General features: G+C 40.3%; 1 protein-coding gene across 2 annotated transcripts; it reads left to right on the forward strand.

Annotated features, from left to right (window-relative positions):
• The first annotated feature begins 9 nt into the window (after window positions 1–9).
• Window positions 10–18606, forward strand: LOC106600858 (uncharacterized). 2 transcript variants are annotated; one of them, XM_045714994.1, is made up of 9 exons: window positions 10–297; window positions 6718–6744; window positions 6959–7273; window positions 7446–7760; window positions 7992–8297; window positions 13964–14287; window positions 14502–14633; window positions 14834–14972; window positions 17370–18606. In XM_045714994.1, exons 1-9 carry the CDS (start codon window positions 255–257, stop codon window positions 17599–17601), a joined length of 1833 nt encoding a protein of 610 aa, XP_045570950.1. In that variant the 5' UTR covers window positions 10–254; the 3' UTR covers window positions 17602–18606. The 2 variants fall into 2 exon arrangements, with proteins under 2 accessions (XP_045570950.1, XP_014048052.2); XM_014192577.2 differs by having other exon boundaries at window positions 13–297; window positions 14876–14972.
• The last annotated feature ends 5483 nt before the right edge of the window (window positions 18607–24089 follow it).

Genomic DNA, 24089 nt, shown 5'->3' on the forward strand with positions numbered 1-24089 from the left:
ATCTACTTCCTTAGGTCAAGACCATCAAGCTCTCACTTTTGATTCTCCCTGGTTTGTCTATCAATCAAACAGGGTACATGGGCTTTACTGGCAACAAAACTGTTTACCCAAGATACAACAGCACAAATTAGGAAGTAACAGGAGCTGGGCCCAGCAAATTCACCAGACAGTTTCCGACAGAGACTGGCCATCACACATTTTACAAGAAAGCTTGTTCAGTTCTACAAGAGAAAATACCTTTCTTAATTTCTAAAATGAAGATCAAAATATTGAAAAGTCTCCTCTATCTGACAATGGGTGAGTTTAACTTCCAAAACGTTCATATCTGTCAGCAAAGGGAGAACACTGCTTTGCTTGAAATTAATGTTTTTAACAGCTGCTTATTGGATAAAAGTACTCAGCGATAAATCCTACATTCAGTTGAGAAATGTGTTTCAAATGTTCATGTCAATCTAAATCAATGTCAATTGGAGATTTGCTTGAATCTCAAGTAAAGATTTGGATCTCTGTCAGTAAGGGGGAAGAATGAATAGAGTAATCTGTCCAGACTATCATAAATTGCCAGCAAATAGTCAAATGACCTATCAATGTTTAGTAAAGGGGGGGATTTTCTCAATCATATCATTGACCAATAAGGAAAGATTGACATCTGCCAGATAATTGATACATGCAATTAATGTAATATTGGTTGTATATACAAACAGAGATGCCTAGAAGCCTTGGGAATGAGAATTGATCATACAACCTTCCTCCATGGACTGGATACAGGACAAGAGAGATAACAAAGGCATTTAATTACATTTATAACATGTTTAGGTGTAACCTTCTCAACCCAAATCCAACCACCATTGACCAATCAAATGATACCAAGTTTACAGTAACCTAAACACTCCCAGGACCAATCTTCACAGGGTGTCACAGCACAGACAGAATTACTGAGAAGACAATAAACAAGTTCACACCGAGATCTATTCGAAGAACCTCCCTAAAGTCAAGAACCACAGACAGATAGGACAACCGCCAACACAAAACACTTTAAGTTATTTTTAAAGATCCTTACTGTCATTTTATTTTTTGTAATTTCAAATGGATTTCTAAGTCTTTTTGTAAATGATTGTAAAGCCCAATATGGATTATACAAACAGAGATACAAGTTACCAAAGAGATCATCCATCCATATAGATAGCATCAGAGTTATCCTCAGTGAACAAGTTTCAGATAGATAGCAGACATGGATACTATAGTATTATTCTATCCTATTCAATCGTCAGTCCTCTGAATACTGTAACAGAGCGATACATCTTGGCCTCACAGATGGGGAAGGGCTTACCTGTCCTTGGGCATTGTCCTTTGTGCTATCCTTGTGTTCTTGGACCATTTGTCATGCAGCTCCAGTATAACATGAAAGTAGGTCACTTCTGAAGTAGTGGTGGTGGCTGGTTAGAAATACAGCAATAGTTTAAGGCAAAAAAACAACAACCTAAATGTGAGAGAGGTGTAAGATGAAATCCAACCAAGGTCACATAGTGGTCATCACTTTATTCTAGGGTTCAAAATCTAACAAACAAACTAAATGGATATATGAGCCACTTATAAGCAGTTAATAGTTCATCATTATAGCATAGCACATGCTTTAGGTTCAATTGAATTTAGATCATGCTAAATAGACATTCTCACTATCCATCATGCTTCCCCTTTTTAGAAGCAGGGTTTTTTTAAACACGTTCTCTGGGGAGTGGTTGACAGGGTTAACTTGAAAGAGAAACATTGGGTTTGTGAGATATTTTTAAAACAGACATTTCATCTCACATACTGAACATGTTTCTTGAGTCTGAAGTTGAACAGAGAAGTAGGGAGGTGTTAACTAGCCAATGGATGTTGTTGCACTACCTTTGTCTAAGGGACTTGGGTCTGAACCTGAATGAATGTGTGCATTTATGTGAGAAATCAGTTTATGCTCATACAGTTGAAGTCGGACGTTTACATACACCTTAGCCAAATACATTTAAACTCAGTTTTTCACAATTCCTGACATTTAATCCTAGTAAGAATTCCCTGTCTTAGGTCAGTTAGGATCACCACTTTATTTTAAGAATGTGAAATGTCAGAATAATAGTAGAGAGAATGATTTATTTCAACTTTTCTTTCTTTCATCACATTCCCAGTGGGTCAGAAGTTTACATACACTCAATTAGTATTTGGTAGCATTGCCTTTAAATTGTTTAACTTGGGTCAAACATTTTGGGTAGCCTTCCACAAGCTTCCAAAAATAAGTTGGGTGAATTTTGGCCCATTCCTCCTGACAGAGCTGGTGTAACTGAGTCAGGTTTGTAGGCCTCCTTTCTCCCACATGCTTTTTCAGTTCTGCCCACAAATTTTATACAGGATTGAGGTCAGGGCTTTGTGATGGCCAGTCCAATACCTTGACATTGTTGTCCTTAAGCCATTTTACCACATCTTTGGAAGTATGCTTGGGGTCATTGCCCATTTGGAAGAGCCATTTGGGGCTATGCTTTAATTTCCTGACTGGTGTCTTGAGGTGTTGCTTCATACTATCCACATAATTGTCCTTCCATATGATGCCATCTATTTTGTGAAGTGCACCAGTCCCTCCTGCAGCAAAGCACCAACACAACATGATGCTGCCACTCCTGTACTTCACGGTTGGGATGGTATTCTTCGGCTTGCAAGCTTCCCCCTTTTTCCTCCAAACATAATGATGGTCATTATGGCCAAACAGTTCTATTTTTGTTTCACCAGACCAGAGGACATTTCTCCAAAATGTACAATCTTTGTCCCCATGTGCAGTATTTTTATGGCAGTTTTGGAGCAGTGGCTTCTTCCTTGCTGAGCAGCCTTTCAGGTTTTGTCTATATAGGACTCGTTTTACTGCGGATATAGATACTTTTGTACCTGTTTCCTCCAGCATCTTCACAAGGTCCTTTGCTGTTGTTCTTGGATTGATTTGCACTTTTCGCACCAAAGTACGTTCATCTCTAGGAAACAGAACATAGCCTCCTTCCTGAGCGGTATGACGGATGCGTGGTCCCATGGTGTTTATACTTGCGTACTATTGTTTGTATAGATGAACGTGGTACCTTCAGGCGTTTGGAAATTGCTCCCAAGGATGAACCAGACTTGTGAAGGTCTACAATTTTTTTCTGAGGTCTTGGCTGATTTCTTTTAATTTTCCCATGATGTCAAGCAAAGAGGCACTGAGTTTGAAGGTAGGCCTTGAAATACATCCACAGGTACACCTCCAATTGACTCAAATTATGTCAATTAGCCTATCAGAAGCTTCTAAAGCCATGACATCATTTTCTGGAATTTTCCAAACTGTTTAAAGGCACAGCCTACTTAGTGTATGTAAACGTCTGACCCACTGGAATTGTAATACAGTGAATTATAAGTGAAATATGCTGTCCGTAAACAATTGTTGGAAAAATTACTTGTGTCATGCACAAAGGAAATGTCCTAACCAACTTGCCAAAACTATAGTTTGTTAACAAGAAATTTGTGGAGTGTTTGAAAAACAAGTTTAAATCACTCCAACCTAAGTGTATGTAAACTTCCGACTTCAACTGTAGGTCAGAGGCAGGCAACCCTGTTCCTGGAGAGCCGCAGGATTTTGCTTTAACTGACCTTGAAAGCCCAGGTGTGTTGAATTTGTAACCCGTTTCTGGAAACTAATTGTATGTCGCGGGTCACTACTTCACAGGAGAGACGTTTGACCGAAATGCTTTCTTGAACATGTGAAGTTTCATGTGCCTTAATAACAAACGTGTATGCCATCTGTAAATCTGAATAAAATTGTTAAATTATGAGCCTAGTTGGTTTATCCACAGAAAAAGACAGCAACCATCCCACTAGCCATGATTGGCTGAGATAATGAGTGGGCTGGACATGCCAAGAGATGAGTTTGGATTGGTCTGCCATATAGCACTCTGTCTATTTGAGCTGGTTATTATGTCTCGGTAATCCTGTCTAACACTGCTATTTATAAATGTATCGTTTGTAAAACTGCATAAGTGTTGCTCTCCACTCTGGAGGACCGAGTTTTGATATCAGTGGAATTCGAGCATGATAGCTAAGGAGATAGAGAAAACATCTGTCTCTTGATTACATCTTTAAACTAAGGGCAACCATGGCATCTGACAGGAGACGTGTCCATCCATGAATGATGTATACGGGTAAAATAGTCTAGCTAGCTAAATTTTCAGATATTACACGTTTCTAATTCTGACAGAAAGTGGTTTAATTTCAAGTTAAAGTGTACCGTTAGCGAGCCAGCCAGCTAACATTAGCTAGCTATCTAACATTACATGTATGATCTTATTATTTGCATCACAGAGCCTTTTGCTTGGCTAGCTATAGCCTAATGTTAGCTAGCTATCATTGAACCTAATTGGTTAGCTACCTGTAGATTCATGCAGGGTAGTAACATCATGAGTTGGGATTATGGTTCATTGTTTACCTAGCTAACTAGCTAACATTAGCTGGCTGGCTCACTAGCTAACATTACGTGTATGATCTTATTATTCATATCTCAGAGCCATTTGCTTGGCTAGCTATAGCCTAATGTTAGCTAGCTGTCATTGAACCTGGTTGGTTAACTACCTGCAGATTCATGCAGAGTAGTAACATCATGAGTTGGGATTATGGTTCATTGTTTACCTAGCTATCTAGCTACATGTCTTAACAAAACATGTCTATGCAAGTAACCATTTTGGGTGTGTTCGTAAATTCAGTCTGGCCATCTACTCCGATTTCAGAGCACTCTCGTCTGAGTGTGCCAGAGCGCAGAATAACTAACACCGTTAAATATGGCCGGTGTCAGTAAACATTGGCAAAAAAAAGGAATTAAATTGTTGCCAGCAGCACAGTTAAACTATGGATAACATGAAAACAGCCTAACCAGCTCTGCTAGGGTGAGTAAATTGGTCAGAGTGGGGTGTTCTCTCATTTGTAGCTAGCAAGCTAGCCAATGTTAGCCAGTTGTTGTGAGATCAGAACGTTCGGATCAAACCTACTCATCTGCCAGAGCGTCTAGTGTGCGCTCTGAACGCTCCGAGAGCGAAACGCTCTAAATTTATGAACGGACAATCGGACAGCACAGTTGCAGTCACCAACGCTCTGGATAACATAACAGCCTAACCAGCTCTCCTCGGGCGAGTAATGTTCAGTGAGCTGGAAGTAGCTAGCAAGTTAGCTTGGTTGCTTGACTGCTGCTGTTAGTACAGAACGCTCAGGATCAACACTTAATGAGATGGGTGGGGCTAAAACTTAAGAGGGTGTGAACGATGCTGAATGGGTGTAGACAATGGGCTCTCCAGTAGTAGTACAAAAAATATTCAAAGGACATTTTCTCAAAAGTGAGTTTACAAGTTTATTAACTATCAGAGAAGAATTGCTTTCCTATTGTTCCTCAACTGTAGTGTATGATATATATACTTGTGTAGCTCTGAGTCTCTACTTGTATCCAATGTAAAAATAAAAAAAAACACAATTTCAAATTTTACTACATTAGACTGATTTGAGTTGGTCGGTCGCATTTAGTCAATCACTGAACTGACCAACTGAGCTAATTGATCAGTTCAGTTATTGACTAAATTCAACAAACCTGGTCTTCCAGGCCAGTTAACTCCAAATCCTGTGTACCCCTGGCCTAGGTGTTGAATGTACATGTGCCCAGAGAGACAGCAACATTACCTTCGTCCAGGGCCAGCTCTGTCTCTCTTGACCTTTTATTCATTCCTGGGGGAGCTGTGTGTCCGCGCATGCTCGCATTTTAAAAGGGAACATTGCTCATGGCCACCAAACAAAACCAGCCACCTCACAGCTTGCAAGCTGAGAATTACCTTAATGTGATGTGCTTATCAACCAGGATCAGCACCTGGGGGAATGTAGTGTGCAGTCTAAACTACCTAACCTATTCCCTAACAGGAAGTCACACCTCTGACTGAGGTCAGAACAACCTGAATCCTGGCTTAGGAAGGCCACCAAAAATCCTGAAATTTCCATCCCTAACTATAACATTTTCTGACAAGATAGATCTGCCAAAGGGGGCGGAGTTGCAATCTACTGCAGAAATCTCTGAAGCTGGAGTCTTATATCTCCCTCTCTAACTTTAAGCATCAGCTGTCTGAGCAGCTTACCGATCACTGTACCTGGACACAGCCAATCTGTAAATAACACAACCGACTACCTCATCCCCATATTATTACTTACCCTCTTGGTCTTTTGCACCCCAGTATCTCTACTTGCACATCATCATCTGCACATCTATCACTCGAGTATTAATGCTAAATTGTAATTATTTTCGCTTCTAGGGCCTATTTATTGCCTACCTCCCTACTCTTCTACATTGTACATACATTTTTCTATTTTTCTTTTCTTTTGTGTTATTGATTGTACGTTTGTTTATGTGTAACTCTGTGTTGTTGTTTTTGTCGCACTGCTTTGCTTTATCTTGGCCAGGTCGCAGTTGTAAATGAGAACTTGTTCTCAACTGGCCTACCTGGTTAAATCAAGGTGAAATAAAAAAATACAAAATAAAAATCTCTCACACAGCATGCTTCTTGAGCATGTGGATTGATGCTTGTGACAGTTCATGTGATTTTGCTGACAGTATCAAGTGGTTTCAGCTGTACATTTACTGCATACATATATTTTGAGACTGCCTACCACTAATTTCCTACATTTGTTTTTCTCTATTAGTTTATCCACTGAATGTGTTACCTGCTGGTAAGTGAATCTCCTTGAGATAGTTGTGGCAATTACTTTTTTCACATTGAATGAACAAAAAAGTCTATAGCATATTCTTTATAAAAACAAGTCAGTATGCTGCACAAATTAGATACATTCGCTGAGTTGTTAAATACGTTTATAAAAAAAGATGGCCAATTAAGCAAAACTGTGAATTTTGATGAATGACTTCCCATGTCTTTTTACCTGACAGTCACTTCCCAGATCAGGCTGGTCAATGGTAAAGATCGCTGCTCAGGAAGAGTGGAGATCTATTACAGTGGCCAGTGGGGAACAGTTTGTGACGATTCCTGGGATATTAAAGATGCTGAGGTGGTGTGTAGACAGCTGGACTGTGAGGGTACAAACCAAGTCCTAAGTAGTGGCCAATATGGTCCAGGCAGTGGAAATATCTGGCTGGATGACGTTGCATGCACTGGTAGTGAACGTCATCTCACAGAGTGCCCGCACAGCGGATTTGGAATAAATGACTGTGGTCATATTGAGGATGTTGGTGTTGTCTGCCCAGGTAAGGGTGTCACATAGTCTTGCCATTCCAATTTCTTTCATGACACATCTGTTCATTGTTGATATCATGAAATGCATGATGTCCTGAGGTTAATTTCATCATCTAAAAACCACCCAGTTCCGTGCCTTGTAAATGACCTTGACTTTAATTGTTGTCTTTTTCCGCCTCCAAGCTGCCAAGATCAGGCTGGTCAATGGTTCTGATCACTGCTCTGGGAGAGTGGAGATCTATTACAGTGGCCAGTGGGGGACAGTGTGTGATAATGACTGGGATATGAATGATGCTGCGGTGGTGTGTGGACAGCTGGGTTGTGGGAGTGCTGTAGGTGCCCCTCTTCGTGCTCATTTTGGTCAAGGTAGTGAACCAACCTGGCTGGATGATGTGAACTGCAATGGAAGTGAAAGCTACCTCTCAGAGTGCTCACACAGAGGTTTTGGAGTTGAAAACTGTAATCATGGTGAAGATGCTGGTGTTTTCTGCCTCTCAGGTAGGGAGTGGTTTTATCATGTTGTGACATGAGTGCAGAAACAGTAAAGAGAGATAAAAAGATGTTAAACAAAGCCTGGGGTCTACCCTTCCGTCACCATTCATTTAGAATACTGCTGCTTGTGATTTTAATGTATGTATGTTCAGTTATGTGCAGTGAACAGGAAAGAACTTGAAATGCAGTCCTACATGTATCTGTGTCTTGTACCTAATACACAGAACCTTTGTACAGGTTTAACCCTGAAGAGACCTACCCTCTCTAAAACGCCTTCGCATTCAGCTTTTTCACCTGGTGAAAAGGTTCAGTTCATCTGCTCTGTCCCACAGCGAATTTCCATCAGTGCAACATTTGACTTATATATGGGAGGATCTTCAATAATGACCCAGGCAGTTGAATCCACTCAGACCAGGGTGATTTTCACATTGTCCAGTCTGCAATCTGCACACCAGGGAAGGTACAGTTGTCGACAACAGATAACCCAGAATGGTCAGAATATTATCAGCTCTTCTTCAAGCAACTCCATGGACATCACTATTGGTGAGTAAGACTGCGAACACACTTACAGTTGAGGGCACTAAAACGTTTTATAAAAACGTATTTTGCAGAACAGGTTTCTGTAACATACTATCACTAGTAGACGCTAGAGCAACTTGTTGCACACGCATTGCAGCAATTTCTGCCAAAAACTGTTCAATGCCCGCTTCTGCAAGGTTACATAAGCAGTGCCTTCAGAAAGTATTCACACCCCTTGACTTTTTCCATATTTTGTTGTTACAAAGTGGGATTAAAATGTCAGCAATCTACACAAAATATTCTGTCAAAGTGGAAGAAAAAGTTTATCATTTATAAAAAAAAAACAATAATGGAAAATAAACACTAATATATCTTGATTAGAAAAGTAACAAATCCCTGAGTCAATACATGTTAGAATCACCTTTTTACTGAGATCTTAGTTGTGCAATTTAACATCTAACTAAGATGTTTGGTGCAGTATTTCTCAAGTGAAAGAATGTGCATGAAAACGACTTGTCTCTCGTTGAATGACAACAAACGCTTCATTGAAGAATCCCTACTGCTGACCAATCACCGACGAAGGGGCGTAGACTTTAGCCACCGACTTTCGGCTTGCCTCGGGAAAGAAATGTGTGTGCACGAACAGCCAAAAAGAACATTGCAGAAGACCAAAACGAACCAAAATGTCCACAAACTGTTCTGAGCTGTTTCGGATGGGAAGCATGCCTTAACTCTCAACAGTAAGTTGAGACCCCGACGGCCTAGGACCCTAATTGACCGCTTATGTCGCTCATGCCTGGAGCCGGCCCTGTTGGTAGGGATAAAGTGTCTAGGCAACAGTATAGATAATAAACAGTAACAGCAGCATAAGTGATGAGTCAAAAAGGGTCAATGCAGATAGTTAAATAGTTTACCAAAAGCTACCCTGACTAACTATTTAGCAGTCTTATGGCTTGGGGGTAGAAGCTGTTCAGGGTCCTGTTGATTCCAGACTTGGTGCATTGGTACCGCTTGCTGTGCGGTAACACAGAGAACAGTCTATGACTTGGGTGGCTGGAATCTTTGACAATTTTTAGGGCCTTCCTCTGACACTGCCTGGTATAGAGGTCCTGGATGGCAGGAAGCTTGGAACCAGTGATGTACTAGGCCGTAGGCACTACCCTCTGTAGCGCCTTGTGGTTGGATGCCAAGCAGTTGCCATACCAATATATTAACATGTGACTTGTTATGTGACTTATTATGTGACTTGTTAAGCACATTTTTACTTCTGAACTTATTTAGTGCATTAGTTCCGCTTGCCGAGAGAACAGAGAGAACAGTCTATGGATGGAGTCGCTGACAATTTAGAAAAACATAATGCCACTTTTACATTATGGGGTATAGTCTATATGCCAGTGACACAAAATCTCAATTGAATCAATTTTAAATTCAGGTCGTAACACAACAAAATGTGGAAAAAGTCAAGAGGTGGGAATACTTTCTGAAGGCACTGTGGGTTAATATTTCACCACATACACAACTGCCATCTCTTGTTTAGCATTAAAACCTTTTTAGGATAGGGGGCAGCATTCGGAATTTTGGATGAAAAGCGTGCCCAAAGTACCCTAGCTTCTGCGTGCTACTAAGGCCCAGAAGCTAGGATATGCATATAATTGGTAGATTTGGATAGAAAACACTCTAAAGTTTCTAAAACTGTTAAAAATAATGTCTGTGAGTATAACATAACTTATTTGGCAGGCGAAACCCTGATGACAAACCATCCAGGCTTTTTTTTTGGGGAGGCGACTGATTTCAATTGGTTTCTATGGGAACCTAGATTTCTGTGGCACTTGGTTGCAGTTCCTATTGCTTCCACTAGATGTCAACAGTCTTTAGAAATTGGTTGATGTTTTTCTTTAGAGAAATGAAGAAGTTTGGCTATTCAGAACGAGGGTCCAGCCTAGTCCTCTCTAATGTTTGGTGTGCGCTACAGTTCACATGCTTCACGTTGTTTTTATCCGGTATTGAACACAGTTTATCCCGTCTTAAATTTGATCGATTATTTACGTTTTAAAATACCTAAAGTTGGATTAGGAAAGTTGTTTGAAATGTTTGGACAGCGTTTACAGGTAACTTATTAGATATTTTGTAGTCATGCTGGGCGAGTTGGAACCGGTGTTTTTCTGAATCAAATGCGCCAAATAAATTGACATTTTGGAGATATAACGAAGGAATTAATCAAACAAATGGACCATTTGTGATGTTTATGGGACATATTGGAGTGCCAACAGAAGAAGTTCTTCAAAGGTAAGGCATGAATTTTTATCATTATTTCTGAGTTTTATGTCGCGCCTAGCGGGTTGAAATCTGATTTTCATGTGTTGGTATGCTGGGTGCTGTCCTCAGATAATCGCAAGGTTAGCTTTCGCCGTAAAGCCTTTTTGAAATCTGACACGGTGGCTAGATTAACTTTTTAGGATATAGGGGGCAGTAGTTTCGATTTCAGATGAAAAGCGTGCCCAGAGTAAACTGCCCAGAGTCAAATATTTGCATATTATTAGTAGATTTGGATAGAAAACACTCTGAAGTTTCTAAAACTAATGATGTCTGTGAGTATAACAGAACTCATTTGGCAGGCAAAAACCTGAGAAAAATCCAACCAGGAAGTGGGAAATCTGAGAATTGTAGTTATTCTTTTGAATCCTTATCAAAACTACAGTGTCTGTGGGGTCACGTTGCACTTCCTAAGGCTTCCATTGGCTGTCAACAGCCTTTAGAAAGTTTTTTCATCCTTCTCCTGTTACTGGGCAGAGAATAGTAGCTCAGTCAATGAGTGGACTGCCTATGGACAAAGGGCTTGGTGATGTGCGATCCCGCGAGCGTGCCATTCCTTCTTTTTCTCCTGGAATGAATACGCTATAGTCCGGTTGGAATATTATCAACGTTTTATGTTAAAAATACCCTAAGGATTGATTGTAAACAACGTTTGACATGTTTCTACGACCGGCAATGGAACATTTTGACTTTTTGTCTCTGGTACTGCGCTCGCGCGTTATGCCTTTGGATAGTGATCTGAACGCACGAACAAAACAGAGGTATTTGGACATAAATATGGAGTATTTCGAACAAAACAAACATTTCTTGTGGAAGTAGGAGTCCTCGGAGTGCATTCTGACGAAGATCAGCAAAGGTAAGAGAATATTTATAATACTAATTCAGAGTTTTGTTGATGCCAGAACTTGGGGGATAGCTGTATAGTTTGCTTCGATGGCTGAGCTGTGTACTCAGAATATTGAACAATGTGCTTTCTCCGTAAAGTTATTTTGAAATCTGACAAAGCGGTTGCGTCAAGGAGTAGTGTATCTATAATTCTTTCAATAACAGTTGTAAATTATATCAACGTTTATGATGAGTATTTATTAAATTGATGTGCACATTCACCGGTAGTTTTGGTGGGAATACATTTTCTGAACATCACGCGCAAATGTAAAATGCTGTTTTTGGATATAAATATGAACTTTATCGAGCAAAACATACATGTATTGTATAACATGAAGTCCTATGAGTGCCATCTGATGAAGATCATCAAAGGTTAGTGAATATTTTAGCTGTACCTTTGATTTTTGTTATGCATATCCTTGCTTGGAAAATGGCTGGGTGGATTTTCTTGTAAAGTTTATGTCCTAACATAATCTAATTTTATGCTTTCACTGTAAAGCCTTTTTGAAATCGGACAATGTGGTTAGAGTAACGAGAGTTATCTTTAAAATGGTGTAAAATAGTTGATTGTTTGAGAAAATGAAATTATGAGATTTTTGCTGTTTTGTATTTCGCGCCATGCTATTTCATTGGCTGTTGAATAGTGTGGGATGGTCACGTCCCACCTAGCCCAGAGAAGTTTTAACAAGAAGTTATGCTTTAATTTGGTGCATTGCACTTGTATGAAAGTTAAATATTTCTAATAATTTGTTTTGAATTTCGCGCTCTGCAATTTCACCCGATGTTGTCGAAACGTTCCGCTAGCGGAACCCCTATCCATAACAGGTTTTAAGAAGACGTTTTGACATGTTATTGATAGCTGACAAGATTGTTTCCCAGTTCAGGCAGCATTCCAAAGGCAAAAAGAGAAAGCCTGAAGCTAACAAAATAAAGTGCAGGTTTGTGCTTTAGACTACATGAAGACTGAGTTTTTCAAGTTTTTACAGTCAATCTTTATGCTGGAGCAGCTTCAAATATTACATTTAGTGGTTTTAAGTTTACCAAACCAACATACAGATGCGGTCAAATATATGAAGCAACTTGTTGAATTACTATTTTTACCTATAGGCACCTGCAACTAACCACAGGTGAGATAAATGTCACATTAACGAGAATCATTGCCTCAAACCAAATTAATTAGAATTTTAAATAATTTAATCCAGAACATTTTATTATTTGTATTATAATGAAACGTCGCAATTTCAGTTTAGGTCTGTGCAATTGTAAATCAAACATATACATTGGAAACACCAGCGTTTTTTCCATTTCAACATATTTTTTAAGAAATAGTGACTCGTACAAGGGTGCCATTACATTTGACCGTGTCTGTACATTCATCGCAACCCGTGCTGCTGTTTTTGCATACCTCCACCGCAGCCCCTAACTAATTGTTGTTCTGCCTTCTTTTTATGAGGGGGGGGGGTGTTAGATACCACAGCAAACAATTATTTAACTGGCTTTATTATGACTATATTACACCTTGATTTCTCTGTGACCAATCAATCAATCAAATTGATTCATAAATCCCGTTTTACATCAGCCAATATCACAAAGTACTATACAGAAACCCAGCCTAAAACCCCAAACAGCATGCAATGCAGATGTAGAAGCACGGTGGCTAGGAAACTCCCTGGAAAGGCAGGAACCTAGGAAGAAACCTAGAGAGGACTGGCCTATCTAGGTCTGAAGGGTGGCCAGTCCTCTTCTGACTGTGCCGGGTGGAGATTATAACAGTACATGGCCAAGATGTTCAAACGTTCATAGATGACCAGTAGGGTCAAATAATAATAATATTAATCACAGTGGTTCTAGAGGGTGTAACAGGTCAGCACCTCAGGAGTAAATGTCAGTTGGCGTTTCATAGCCGATCATTCAGAGTTAGAGACAGCAGGTGCGGTAGAGAGAGAGAGAATCGAAATCAGCAGGTCCGGGACAAGGTAGCACGTCTGCTGAACAGGTCAGGGTTCCATAGCCGCAAGCAGAACAGTTGAAACTGGAGCAGCAGCATGACTAGGTGGACTGGGAACAGCAAGTAACCCTCCAAAAGCCCCAAATAAATCTGAGATCTGCCACAGAGGTTGCCTGGGGTGACGGAGTTGACATAATCTGCTCCATTACAACACAGCACTTGGGTGGAGCATTCAAATTACAGAAGACTTTAGGCTCTTTCAGAATGGACAAAACCACAAGTAGCAACTCTCAACGTTCCTAAAGTGGTCTTTAGCCATGAGGGGTTATACCGATGTCAGTATGAGACGAGGGTATCCAGTTGAGATTTCAGCTCCCCTCAAAGTGACTCTGTTGAATTCTCTGTTATAGGTGAGCAACTAAATGCATGAGTTTGGATATCTCTTCATAATGTATTCTAGCATAGTGTTCTCTTGCCGAGAAAGATTACTGTTATGCTGCAGTCACAGTGCACACATTAACAACCTGCTCTTGTCTTTTGCTAGTCGTCTTGTTACAGCCCAACATCTCTCTCAGTGCTCCAAATGGAGGGATGTTCTGGGGACTTCAGGGGCCAAAGGTGACCAGGGGCCACAACTTCTCCATCACCTGCTCTATTCAGCCACAGTATCCTGGAGGCTTCTTCTATCTGGACTTCTCTGGGTCTAACAGGACTGAAACTAAGCCAGCAGTCAACCACTCTGCCTCCTTTCACTTTCCTGTTGCGGAGTATACAGACCAGGGGAACTACAGTTGTGTTTATGAAGTTAAAGTCTCCAACCTGTCATTCCATTCTATCAAGACAGAGTTGCTGACAGTCAGCATTCGAGGTAAAATACATTTTAGTTTCATGTTTTCAAGTGCATTACCATGAAGGCCGTATTTAAGGATTGTGAGTAGAAACAAATATAGATATTATCAGTCCTATCAGTCATGCAATATTTTTTTAAGACCAATGTTTACATTGCAGAATAATTTGATAGCTATACGAATTCTGAAATGTAGTATTTTGAAGGATGTTGATTATGGTGTTTCTCTCCATAGCATCCATAGTCCCCATTATTGCCTCTGGTGCAATAGGTGGGCTACTGCTCCTCCTGCTGCTGCTCATTCCTTGTCTAGTCTGGAGGAAGATAAGCAGCAGAGAGCAGTCTTTTATGAGAAACCTGAGAGAAAGTAAGATCTAGCTCCTCTAATCAGGATTCAGGTTAGGGTTGCAAAATACCCTCCAACCAGGATATCATGAAAACCTGGACATTTTCAATACTGGAATTGTTCAACCCTAATTTTGTTATGATTTTGTACTGTTTATGATATCTATTCCTGTTTATGTCCACTGATGTCATTTTTATGAATCTAACTGATCAATCCCTCAGCTGCCAATAACATTAGCACATATGGAAACACTGTCGTTGCAGCGAGTGAGGAAAATGATGAAGAGGACTATGTCAACGTAGAAACCTTTGTCAACAAGAGCAAAGATGAAGACTTGAAAAAAGGATGCCATGCAAGAATGTACGTGAAAAGGGAGTTGCTTACCACCAAAAATAATGATTAAAAAAATGTCTGCAGTTATGAAAGTGTAATGTGTGCCAAAATCCTGACTTGAAGTCCAGGGTCCGGATTCACAAAACCTTCTTAAGAAGAAATATCTTCTTAACTGGCATTTTTTCCTTAACTATAGACTTAAGAAGAAATTTAAGCAAAGTTGCTATTCCCCAGTAAAGTTATTGGAAATGTTCTTAAGGTTTTTCCTAAGTTTCTGCCTAAGAAAAAAGTTAAGAAGAAACGGGATTATAGAAAATAATGCTTTAGGATTTCTTATTGGAAATGTACTTAACTTTATGACAGCTAAACCCTTGTCTTCAGACGAATGGGTACTTTTGTAACCATGAATGTTTTCTTGCACCACAAAAACAGTTGGCTACCGGATATTTAAATACAGCAAGAATACAAATTAAACACGTATTATCTAGCTAGCTGGTAATTAACAATATGTTACAAAATTCTAGAAGTGTTAAATAGCTAGCGCTATCTCGTCAATTTGCAAAGAAGAACTTGGCTAACTTAGCTAACGTTAACGTCGTTAGCTATGTTAGATATAATGTCTTTACACGTTAGCTAGCTAACGTAGCTAACTAACTTACCGGTCGGGCAGTGCCTCTACCACCATCTCTATGATGGACGACACCTTCACCTCCAGCTGGTCCACATGAATAGTCTCTCAGCTCCCTTCTTCTTAGCAGCTTACTTGATGTCGGAACACTTATTTTTTACGGCGTCACTGTCCCTTGCCATACCCCGGATGGCAGAGACAGACACGGCCACTCTCGCCCATCCTCTCTTTTTGATCTTTGCAGTGAACCTGCAGTTATCAAGTCTCCCCAACAGCAATCTTTTCCCGGCTACTATTTCCTCCCCCAACACGTCAAGCTCTTGTTTACTGAAGTTTTTATTGCGCTTTCCTTGGTTATCCATTTTTGGGTTTGATGTACAGTAGCTAACGTTAGTCTGATGGGTATAATGTGTGAAAAATAATGTTTTTTTGATTGTGTGTAAAGGGTTCACGAGACAACTATACATATTTTTCTCGAGACATAAAGCAAAAAAAGAAATGTAATAAAATTGAAATATCAACACTTCATTATAGTGGGCCAAATCCTATCATCCCTGTCACATAGACATATTTATTGGTTTCAAGCATGTCAGTAATGTCAATGCCACATAAGAAGATATTTACAAAGTTCCTAAGAAAACTACGAATTCCTAAGAACATTTTGAGGAATTGCATTTACGAACTATCTTATGAACTTCTTTTTTTTTTCTAGGCAGCTTCTTAATAATTAGGGCTAGCGGGACACCTGTCGCCAACTTCCGGTGAAATTGGAGGGCGCGCAATTCAAATAAATTATCATTAAAATTATGGATATTAAACATCTAGGTACATACAAGTGTCCTATATCAGTTAAAAGCTTAAATTCTTGTTAATCTAATTGCATTGTCTGATTTACAATAGGCGAAACAGCGAAAGCATGCCATGCGATTATTTGAGGACGGCGCCCCCATCAAAATATTTTTCAACCAGCACAGGCTTCGTAAAATCACAAATAACGATTAAATATTCACTTACTTTTGAAAATATTCCTCTGATTTGCAATCCAAAGGGTCCCAGCTATAACTTGTAGTGTCGTTTTGTTAGATAAAATCCTTCTTTATATCCCAAAAAGTCAGTTTAGGTGGTGCCCTCGATTTGAGTAAGCCACTCGTTCAACTTGCAGAGAAAGGAATCCAAAAAGCTACCGCTAAACGTTGTTAAAACAAGTCAAAATACGTTCCTATTCAATCCTCAGGTACCCTAAAATGTAATTAAACTAATATTTCATACGGAAAGAAGTATGTTCAATAGGAAAGTAAAATTACCAGGTGCGTGTCCTCTTCATTGCGCGCGCACAGACTGATTTCCAACTCTGACTCCCAGTACCAAAACTCAAAATTCTTCCTCGTTTGGGAAGAAACAAGCCTGAAACCTTGAACAAAGACTGTTGACATCTAGTGTAAGCCATAGGAATTGCAATCTGGGAGTTGGAATTGCATAAGAACCACAGCTTTCCATTGTAAGAGCATGAGCTCTCAAAAAAAAAGTATATTTTTGGTTTTTCTTTGGATTTTCTCCTACCATATCAATTGTGTTATAGTCTCATACATTATTTTAACATTTCTACAAACTTCAAAGTGTTGTCTATCCAATGGTACCAATTGTATGCATATCATGGCTTCTGGGCCTGAGTGACAGGCAATTTACTTTGGGCACGTCAGTCAGACAGGAAGTGGAGAAAAATAGACCCTAGTCTGAGTAACGTTTCATGAATCTGACCCCAGGCATGTAACTCAAATGTTTGTATTCATTCTCAGGAATTCTCCAGGAGCCATGAACAAGTTTGGAAACCAAGGTGAAGGGCCAGAGGCAAGTGAGGAAGATGAGGCCGACTATGAAAATCAGGATATCTTCACAGATAGGGCTTTTGCTGAAGATATCTACGATGAAGACAGTGAGTCTTTAGACCTGGAGCAGCTCACTTCATGTAAAGCTGGTGGGGAAAATGACAATGAAGAAGATGACCACATATACGCAAACTATGAGTGAAGGCCTTGTAATACGAATGTTGATGCAGAGATATTGATGCCAGGAGAGGCATGAAAGGTTAGCTTTGTGAGTTGAATTTTAAGGGCTTAAAAAAACAACTTTTTCATCAAAATATTCACTTAGTAGATATGAGTAAAGGCTTTCTTTGAATATGAATTAGAATTTCAATGTAAATAGTTTGGGTGTATGAGTTCTAGTTGTATTATTGCCAGGTAATTGTATGAGTTTTCTGACTTGACTTTGTTATATATATTTTTAAATTATGACATTATTTACTTCAGTTTAAAAATAGTGGTTGTCTTGATGAATTGGCTGAACGCATTGAACATAATCTATTATTACATTTTCTAAAGTAAATATATTAATACTTTAGACTATTTCTCTTCTATAACATTCATTGTGCTGTCAAGGAGTTGTGCTGTCAAAGAATAGTCCGTAGCAATGACTGGTTGTGATGTGCTAAACTTGAGATCTACACTCTTAGAAAAAAGGTCCCAAAAGTTTTTTTGGGCTGTCTCCATAGGATAACCCTTTTTGGTTCCAGGTAGAACTCTTTTGGGTTCCATGTAGAAACATCTGTGTAAATGGTTCTACCTGGAACCAAAAAAAGGGTTCTTCAAAGGGTTGTCCTATGGGACAGCCGAAGAACTCTTTTAGGTTCTAGATAGCACCTTTTTTTCTAAGTGTACAGTATGGCAAAATGCAAATACATTTGTACTGTATGTATAGAATCGAACAATAATTTTGATTTCAGTGTACATTTTCGATTATTGTGTGTCTGGCTTTAAAGAACATGAAATCCATGAAACCTGACTACTTTTTACAAAGCTTAAAACTTAAATTGTTGTTGATTAACAGAAATTGTCTTGAAAATATGTGGAGATTTAAATACTGTACAACTATATGTTCAAGAATTAGAAATAGATCTCTGGATGCAGAAGGCCAAAATCGACCCTCACCAACAACTTTCATTTTGAAGAAACGTATAAAATGGAGACCTTTTTTTTTTTTAAAGAAGAAACCCGCACACTGCTCTTGATTGTATGACACGGAACCCAAACCGGCTGCGTGCGTGCGCCATCGTGCATACATTTATTTTGTCCCCCCACACCAAACGCGATCACGACTCACAGGTTAAAATATAAAAAACTAACTCTAAACCAATTACATTAATTTGGGGACAGGTCGAAAAGCATTAAACATGTATGGCAATTTAGCTAGCTAATTTGTCCTGGGATATGAATATTGAGTTGTTATTTTACCTGAAATGCACAAGGTCCTCTACTCCAACAATTAATCCACACATAAAATGGTCAACCGAATCGTTTCTCATAATATCTCCTCCTTCCAGGCTTTTTCATCTTTGAACTTATATGGTGATTGGCATCTAAACTTTCATAGTATTACCACTACGACCGGCAACAAAGTTCGTCTTTCATTCACCCACGTGGGTATAACCAATGAGGAGATGGCACGTGGGTACCTGCTTCTATAAACCAATGAGGAGATGGGAGAGGCAGGACTTGCAGCGCGATCTGCGTCAAAAATAGGAATGACTTCTATTTTAGCCCTTGGCAATGCAGACGCTCGTTGACGCGTGCGAGCAGTGTGGGTGCAATAATTGAATAACATAGATTCCTAAATTTATTTTGCAACGCGAGCGGTGTAGTCAGGGTATCACCGTTCTTTAAAAAGCTTTACTTATCGGCCACGCGGCCTTCGTCAGAGCTTTTGTGAGTTTTTTAAATTAGCACCGTTATGTAGACATAGACCCACCCACATCCGTTCCACGCATCGAATGGGGTTGGACTCGAGAGGAAACAAATAAGTGCTACCAAATATAATGTGCATTTCATCCATAATAGAATAAAGTGTGTACATAAAACATATTAAACACGTCTGTAAAACCACAATGAGGACATCGACCTACCAAGCAATCGCCGCTCCATTTTTCATGTATCCATTTGTTTTGTCTTGTTCCCTGCACACCCGGTTTTCATTCCCCAATCAATCTATATGTATTTATTCCTCTGTTCCCCATCATGTCTTTGTGTAAGATTGTTTGTGTTACGTGTGTATTGTTGTTGCGCCAGACTGGCTTGTTTTTTCCGTGTTATTTTCACGAAGATGTTTATTGTTAAACATAATTCTTGTAACTTTTTTGCGCGTTTTGCACTTTTGCCTAAATAAAGTGTGCGCCTGTTCACAAATCCCTGCTCTCCTGCACCTGACTTTGCTACCAGTACGCACACATTTGACAGAGTGATGATTTGCAACTTTCAATAATTATTTTATTGTTTGAAATGTTTTTAGACGCTCTTCAACAGTTTGACCCCAATTTCAATGATAACATATTATGACATTTCATAATGGAAACAAAGTTTCACATTCAACATTTTAGTGTGAAGAACAAAATAAAACCACCTGAAGCATGTTTTATAATATTTCAAAACATTTATTTGAAATTCCAAAGTTCATCATCAATATAAACGACAACACTTAAAATTTTGAATTTAGAAAACATGAACACTAAAAGGAACAAAGTGTGAGTGTGATGCTTATTTATGCTGTCTAGTCCATGCATTTGTTACAAACCACAAGCATGTGACTGTGCTATTTGCAGATGAGTGTGTTGCACTGAGAACACCAGCAGCTGACTTGTCTATCCTTTGCGCTTGGCCAGAGCTGGCACCACTTCCTCTTCTGGCCCTGGCTGCTCTGAGTAGTGGTGGCATGGCTCTCTTTCATCACCCCACATCTTTCCATTGCCTCAGTTCTTCTGTGGAGATGGGAGAACTTTCCAGAAGGACAACCATCTCTGCAGCACTCCAACAATCAGACCTTTATGGTAGAGTGGCCAGACGAAAGCCACTCCTCAGTAAAAGGCACATGACAGCCTGCTTGGAGTTTGCCAAAAGGCAACTAAAGGACTCTCAGACCATGAGAAACAAGATTCTCTGGTCTGATGAAACCATGATTGAACACTTTGGACGGAATGCCAAGCATCACGTCTGGAGGAAAGCTGCTCATCCACTGTGACGCAGTTGCTGGGGATGAACCTTCCTCTACAGTTTTCTAGGAAAAGGTCCCTCACATACTGGAAGGCTGCAAGGTGGTCCGTTGCCTCTCTGAACACTCTGGTCCTCTATCCTCATATCTCCCGACCGACATGGTGGCTTTATTCATTGGATTCTGCAGTGGATCCAAAAATAGCTTCCGTGTGGAATCATCCCACCTGTTCTCCACGCCGGCAAGGAGGGTTAAACCAATAAAGGCATTTAGTTCCTCTTTGTCTCTCCACTCTGTCCCTTTTGCTGTCGCTCTTCTCCATCCTTCTAAATGTGTACACTTTAGGACCTCCTCAATGATGCTGTCACTAATGAACAGCCCCCAGCCAACTTTTGGTGACACAACTGTTGTCCCCGGCACAGACCCTGGGCAGCTCCTCAGGATGTTATGGCTTCTGGTCCTTCCTTTAGTGTGTGTGTGTGTGTGTGTGTGTGGGGGGGGGGGGCTCCTTATGAAACTCCTTTTACTCAGTGAGTTAAAAAGGAGTAATGAAAACGGTGCTTAATGAACATTAAAAGCAAGATATTTAATAAATGTATAATTAATTACTTTGATTTTATTGTTGTACCAAGAAGAAAGGTCAGTCTGATGAGTGCAATGCAGTGAATACGATTGGAAATACATACGGGTCATATTTGACCCACATATGAAAACTTGGGGTAGTGATGCAAAAACAATTTTTACTTAAAAAATAAGAAATTAAAAAAACAAACTAGGATGTTAGAACATTAAAGACACATTATTTAAGGATTTCCTATATTCTATATTATATATATAGATGCTGACATTTTTTGGGGGGGGATCAATACAGCAAAAAAAACATTTGGCCGGGTCATGTTGACCCGCGAATGCATTCTAGGTTTGAAGAACAGTGATACTATCTAGAGTGGTGTGCGGGTTTCTTCTTGTCACATCGTTCATTATGTCAAGCACACTACATAGTGTACACACTGTACTCTCTCTTTCACTCACTCACACACACACACACACACACACACGGGTCCCACACAATAGCATCGGTGCAGTGGCCGACACGCAGCAGCGAGACAGCCTCCGACAGCCACCACTCTTGACTGGTGTTCACATTTATTCATTTATTGAGGTTTTTCTTCTCCAGCCTGGCTGACACACACTGTCTGGAGCACAAGCTGCATTACTAGGTTGAGAGAGAACAGCAGACATGAAGAAAAGAAGGCTGACTAAAGACAAGGATCCCACCTGGAGCCACTCCAGAGAGACAACTATATTGCTCTTCCATACTGTTTGCCAGGGACAAGAATTCGGCCTTGGCATTTAATCTACACCAGCCCTGACTACTGGTCACGCCGCCAACTCACCCCGGACTGGTGCCCAGACCCTGTCAGCCACTGCCCAGACCCTATCACAGACCTACATCTACAGCAGGATTGAGCCTTCTGTCTGACATTCAGCATCCATTCTGAGTTAGACTTAGACACAAGCAGTAGTGCTGAAACATAACTTTGACAGCACAGTACAGAGTTTCTTAACCATTTATGTACCAGTGACTGGTTAGACATGGTCCTCCTCCTCTTTTTTAACAAGCTCATATTTAAAACAAATACAATATGTAAAAGCCCCACTGGAGATACAACTCACCACTATAACTGGGCCTCTGCACTAGCCATTTTGTTTGCCTCCCTGTTATGCTGTCTGTCTGTCTCAGCATCTTGTCTGCTGTCACTCTGTGCTTTTTCTTGTTCACTTTCAGTCTGTCTGCCTGTCTGTTTAAACCTTATACGTTATAAAAGCCAAGCTAACGATTTAGAGCTCTATTCAATCAGATCTACTTTAGCCAACATCCACATAGCTGTTGTTTTGGCGTTGTTGGGGGTGGAACTGTGTTAGAGCTGTCAAATCCACAAGCACCTCCTGTTTTGATTATGCCAGATCATTGGACGAAGAGAATAACATTTAATAAAGAACCCTGCCTGTGTGTGTTTTTAAATGTTGTTTCTTAACTGGTGGTGGGTCCACTATTAGGCTGAAAGTAAGACTGTGGTGGGACTTTAAGATCAGCATTTCGGTGGACCTGGGACTATATAGCAGGTCACGTTACAATAACAAATACAAGATTCAGAGACCCTTTAAGGGTTATACTACAAGACCAGAGAATAAACACATTAGTGGGCTAAAATTTCAAGTTTTGTGACAGTGTACCGCTCTTCTCTGTCATTGTAACTTATTCCCGGAGAGTGTGTAGAAGATCACACATTGGTCTCTTGAACATGGAGGTAGCATCGCCAGAACATGGTCATTTATTATTTGTATTGTAACTAGAAAATAGTTAAATCTGGGGTAAATATTGTAATAATTTACTGCCAAGTGTTGGTGAGAATCATACCTGATATTGGAGGACATTACAAGGATCAAGATGGTGACAATTCTACTCTTTATGGCATTAGGTGAGTCTTTGTGTATTACAGTAACTAAGTTGTCATAAAGGAAAGTCTTTCAAGTGCCTTACATGAATAAGAATAGACTATATATTCGTATCTGTTGTCTCTGTGACTTCTGCTCTATCCAAGTACAGTATGATATTCTCTCTGTCTAGCCTTGTTTCAATAGGCTATGGTTTATGTATTGGATATACGAATGTCTGCAATGGAATTTTAACATGCTAATTTGTGGATTCTGGTATCCATGAACATGTCACAACCTCCACAGAAGGTGGCGCCACTCCCCGGTCGGGCGGTGCTCGGCGGTCGTCGTCGCCGGCCTACTAGCTGCCACCGATCCATGTTTCATGTGTCTGTTGGTTATGTCTGTTTAGTATGCACCTGTTCCTTGTTTGTAATTAGTGGGGGGGTATTTAGTTTGTCCGTTTTTTGTTTGGGATTTGTGCGGGATTGTTTTGTGTTATGTCGATGGTAGTGGGCTGGATTATTTTTTCTATGTGTTTCTGTACGCGACATTTACATTTACGTCATTTAGCAGACGCTCTTATCCAGAGCGACTTACAAATTGGTGCATTCACCTTATGATAGCCAGTGGAACAACCACTTTACAATAGTACATCTATATCTTTTTTGGGGGGGAGGGTGGGGGGGGTTAGAAGGATTACTTAATCCTATCCCAGGTATTCCTTAAAGAGGTGGGGTTTCAGGTGTCTCCGGAAGGTGGTGATTGACTCCGCTGTCCTGGCGTCGTGAGGGAGCTTGTTCCACCATTGGGGTGCCAGAGCAGCAAACAGTTTTGACTGGGCTGAGCGGGAACTGTGCTTCCGCAGAGGTAGGGAGGCGAGCAGGCCAGAGGTGGATGAACGCAGTGCCCTTCTTTGGGTGTAGGGACTGATCAGAGCCTGAAGGTACGGAGGTGCCGTTCCCCTCACAGCTCCGTAGGCAAGCATCATTGTCTTGTAGCAGATGCGAGCTTCAACTGGAAGCCAGTGGAGTGTGCGG

Source organism: Salmo salar, chromosome ssa03, assembly GCF_905237065.1.
Source record: "Salmo salar chromosome ssa03, Ssal_v3.1, whole genome shotgun sequence".
NCBI lineage: Eukaryota > Metazoa > Chordata > Actinopteri > Salmoniformes > Salmonidae > Salmo > Salmo salar.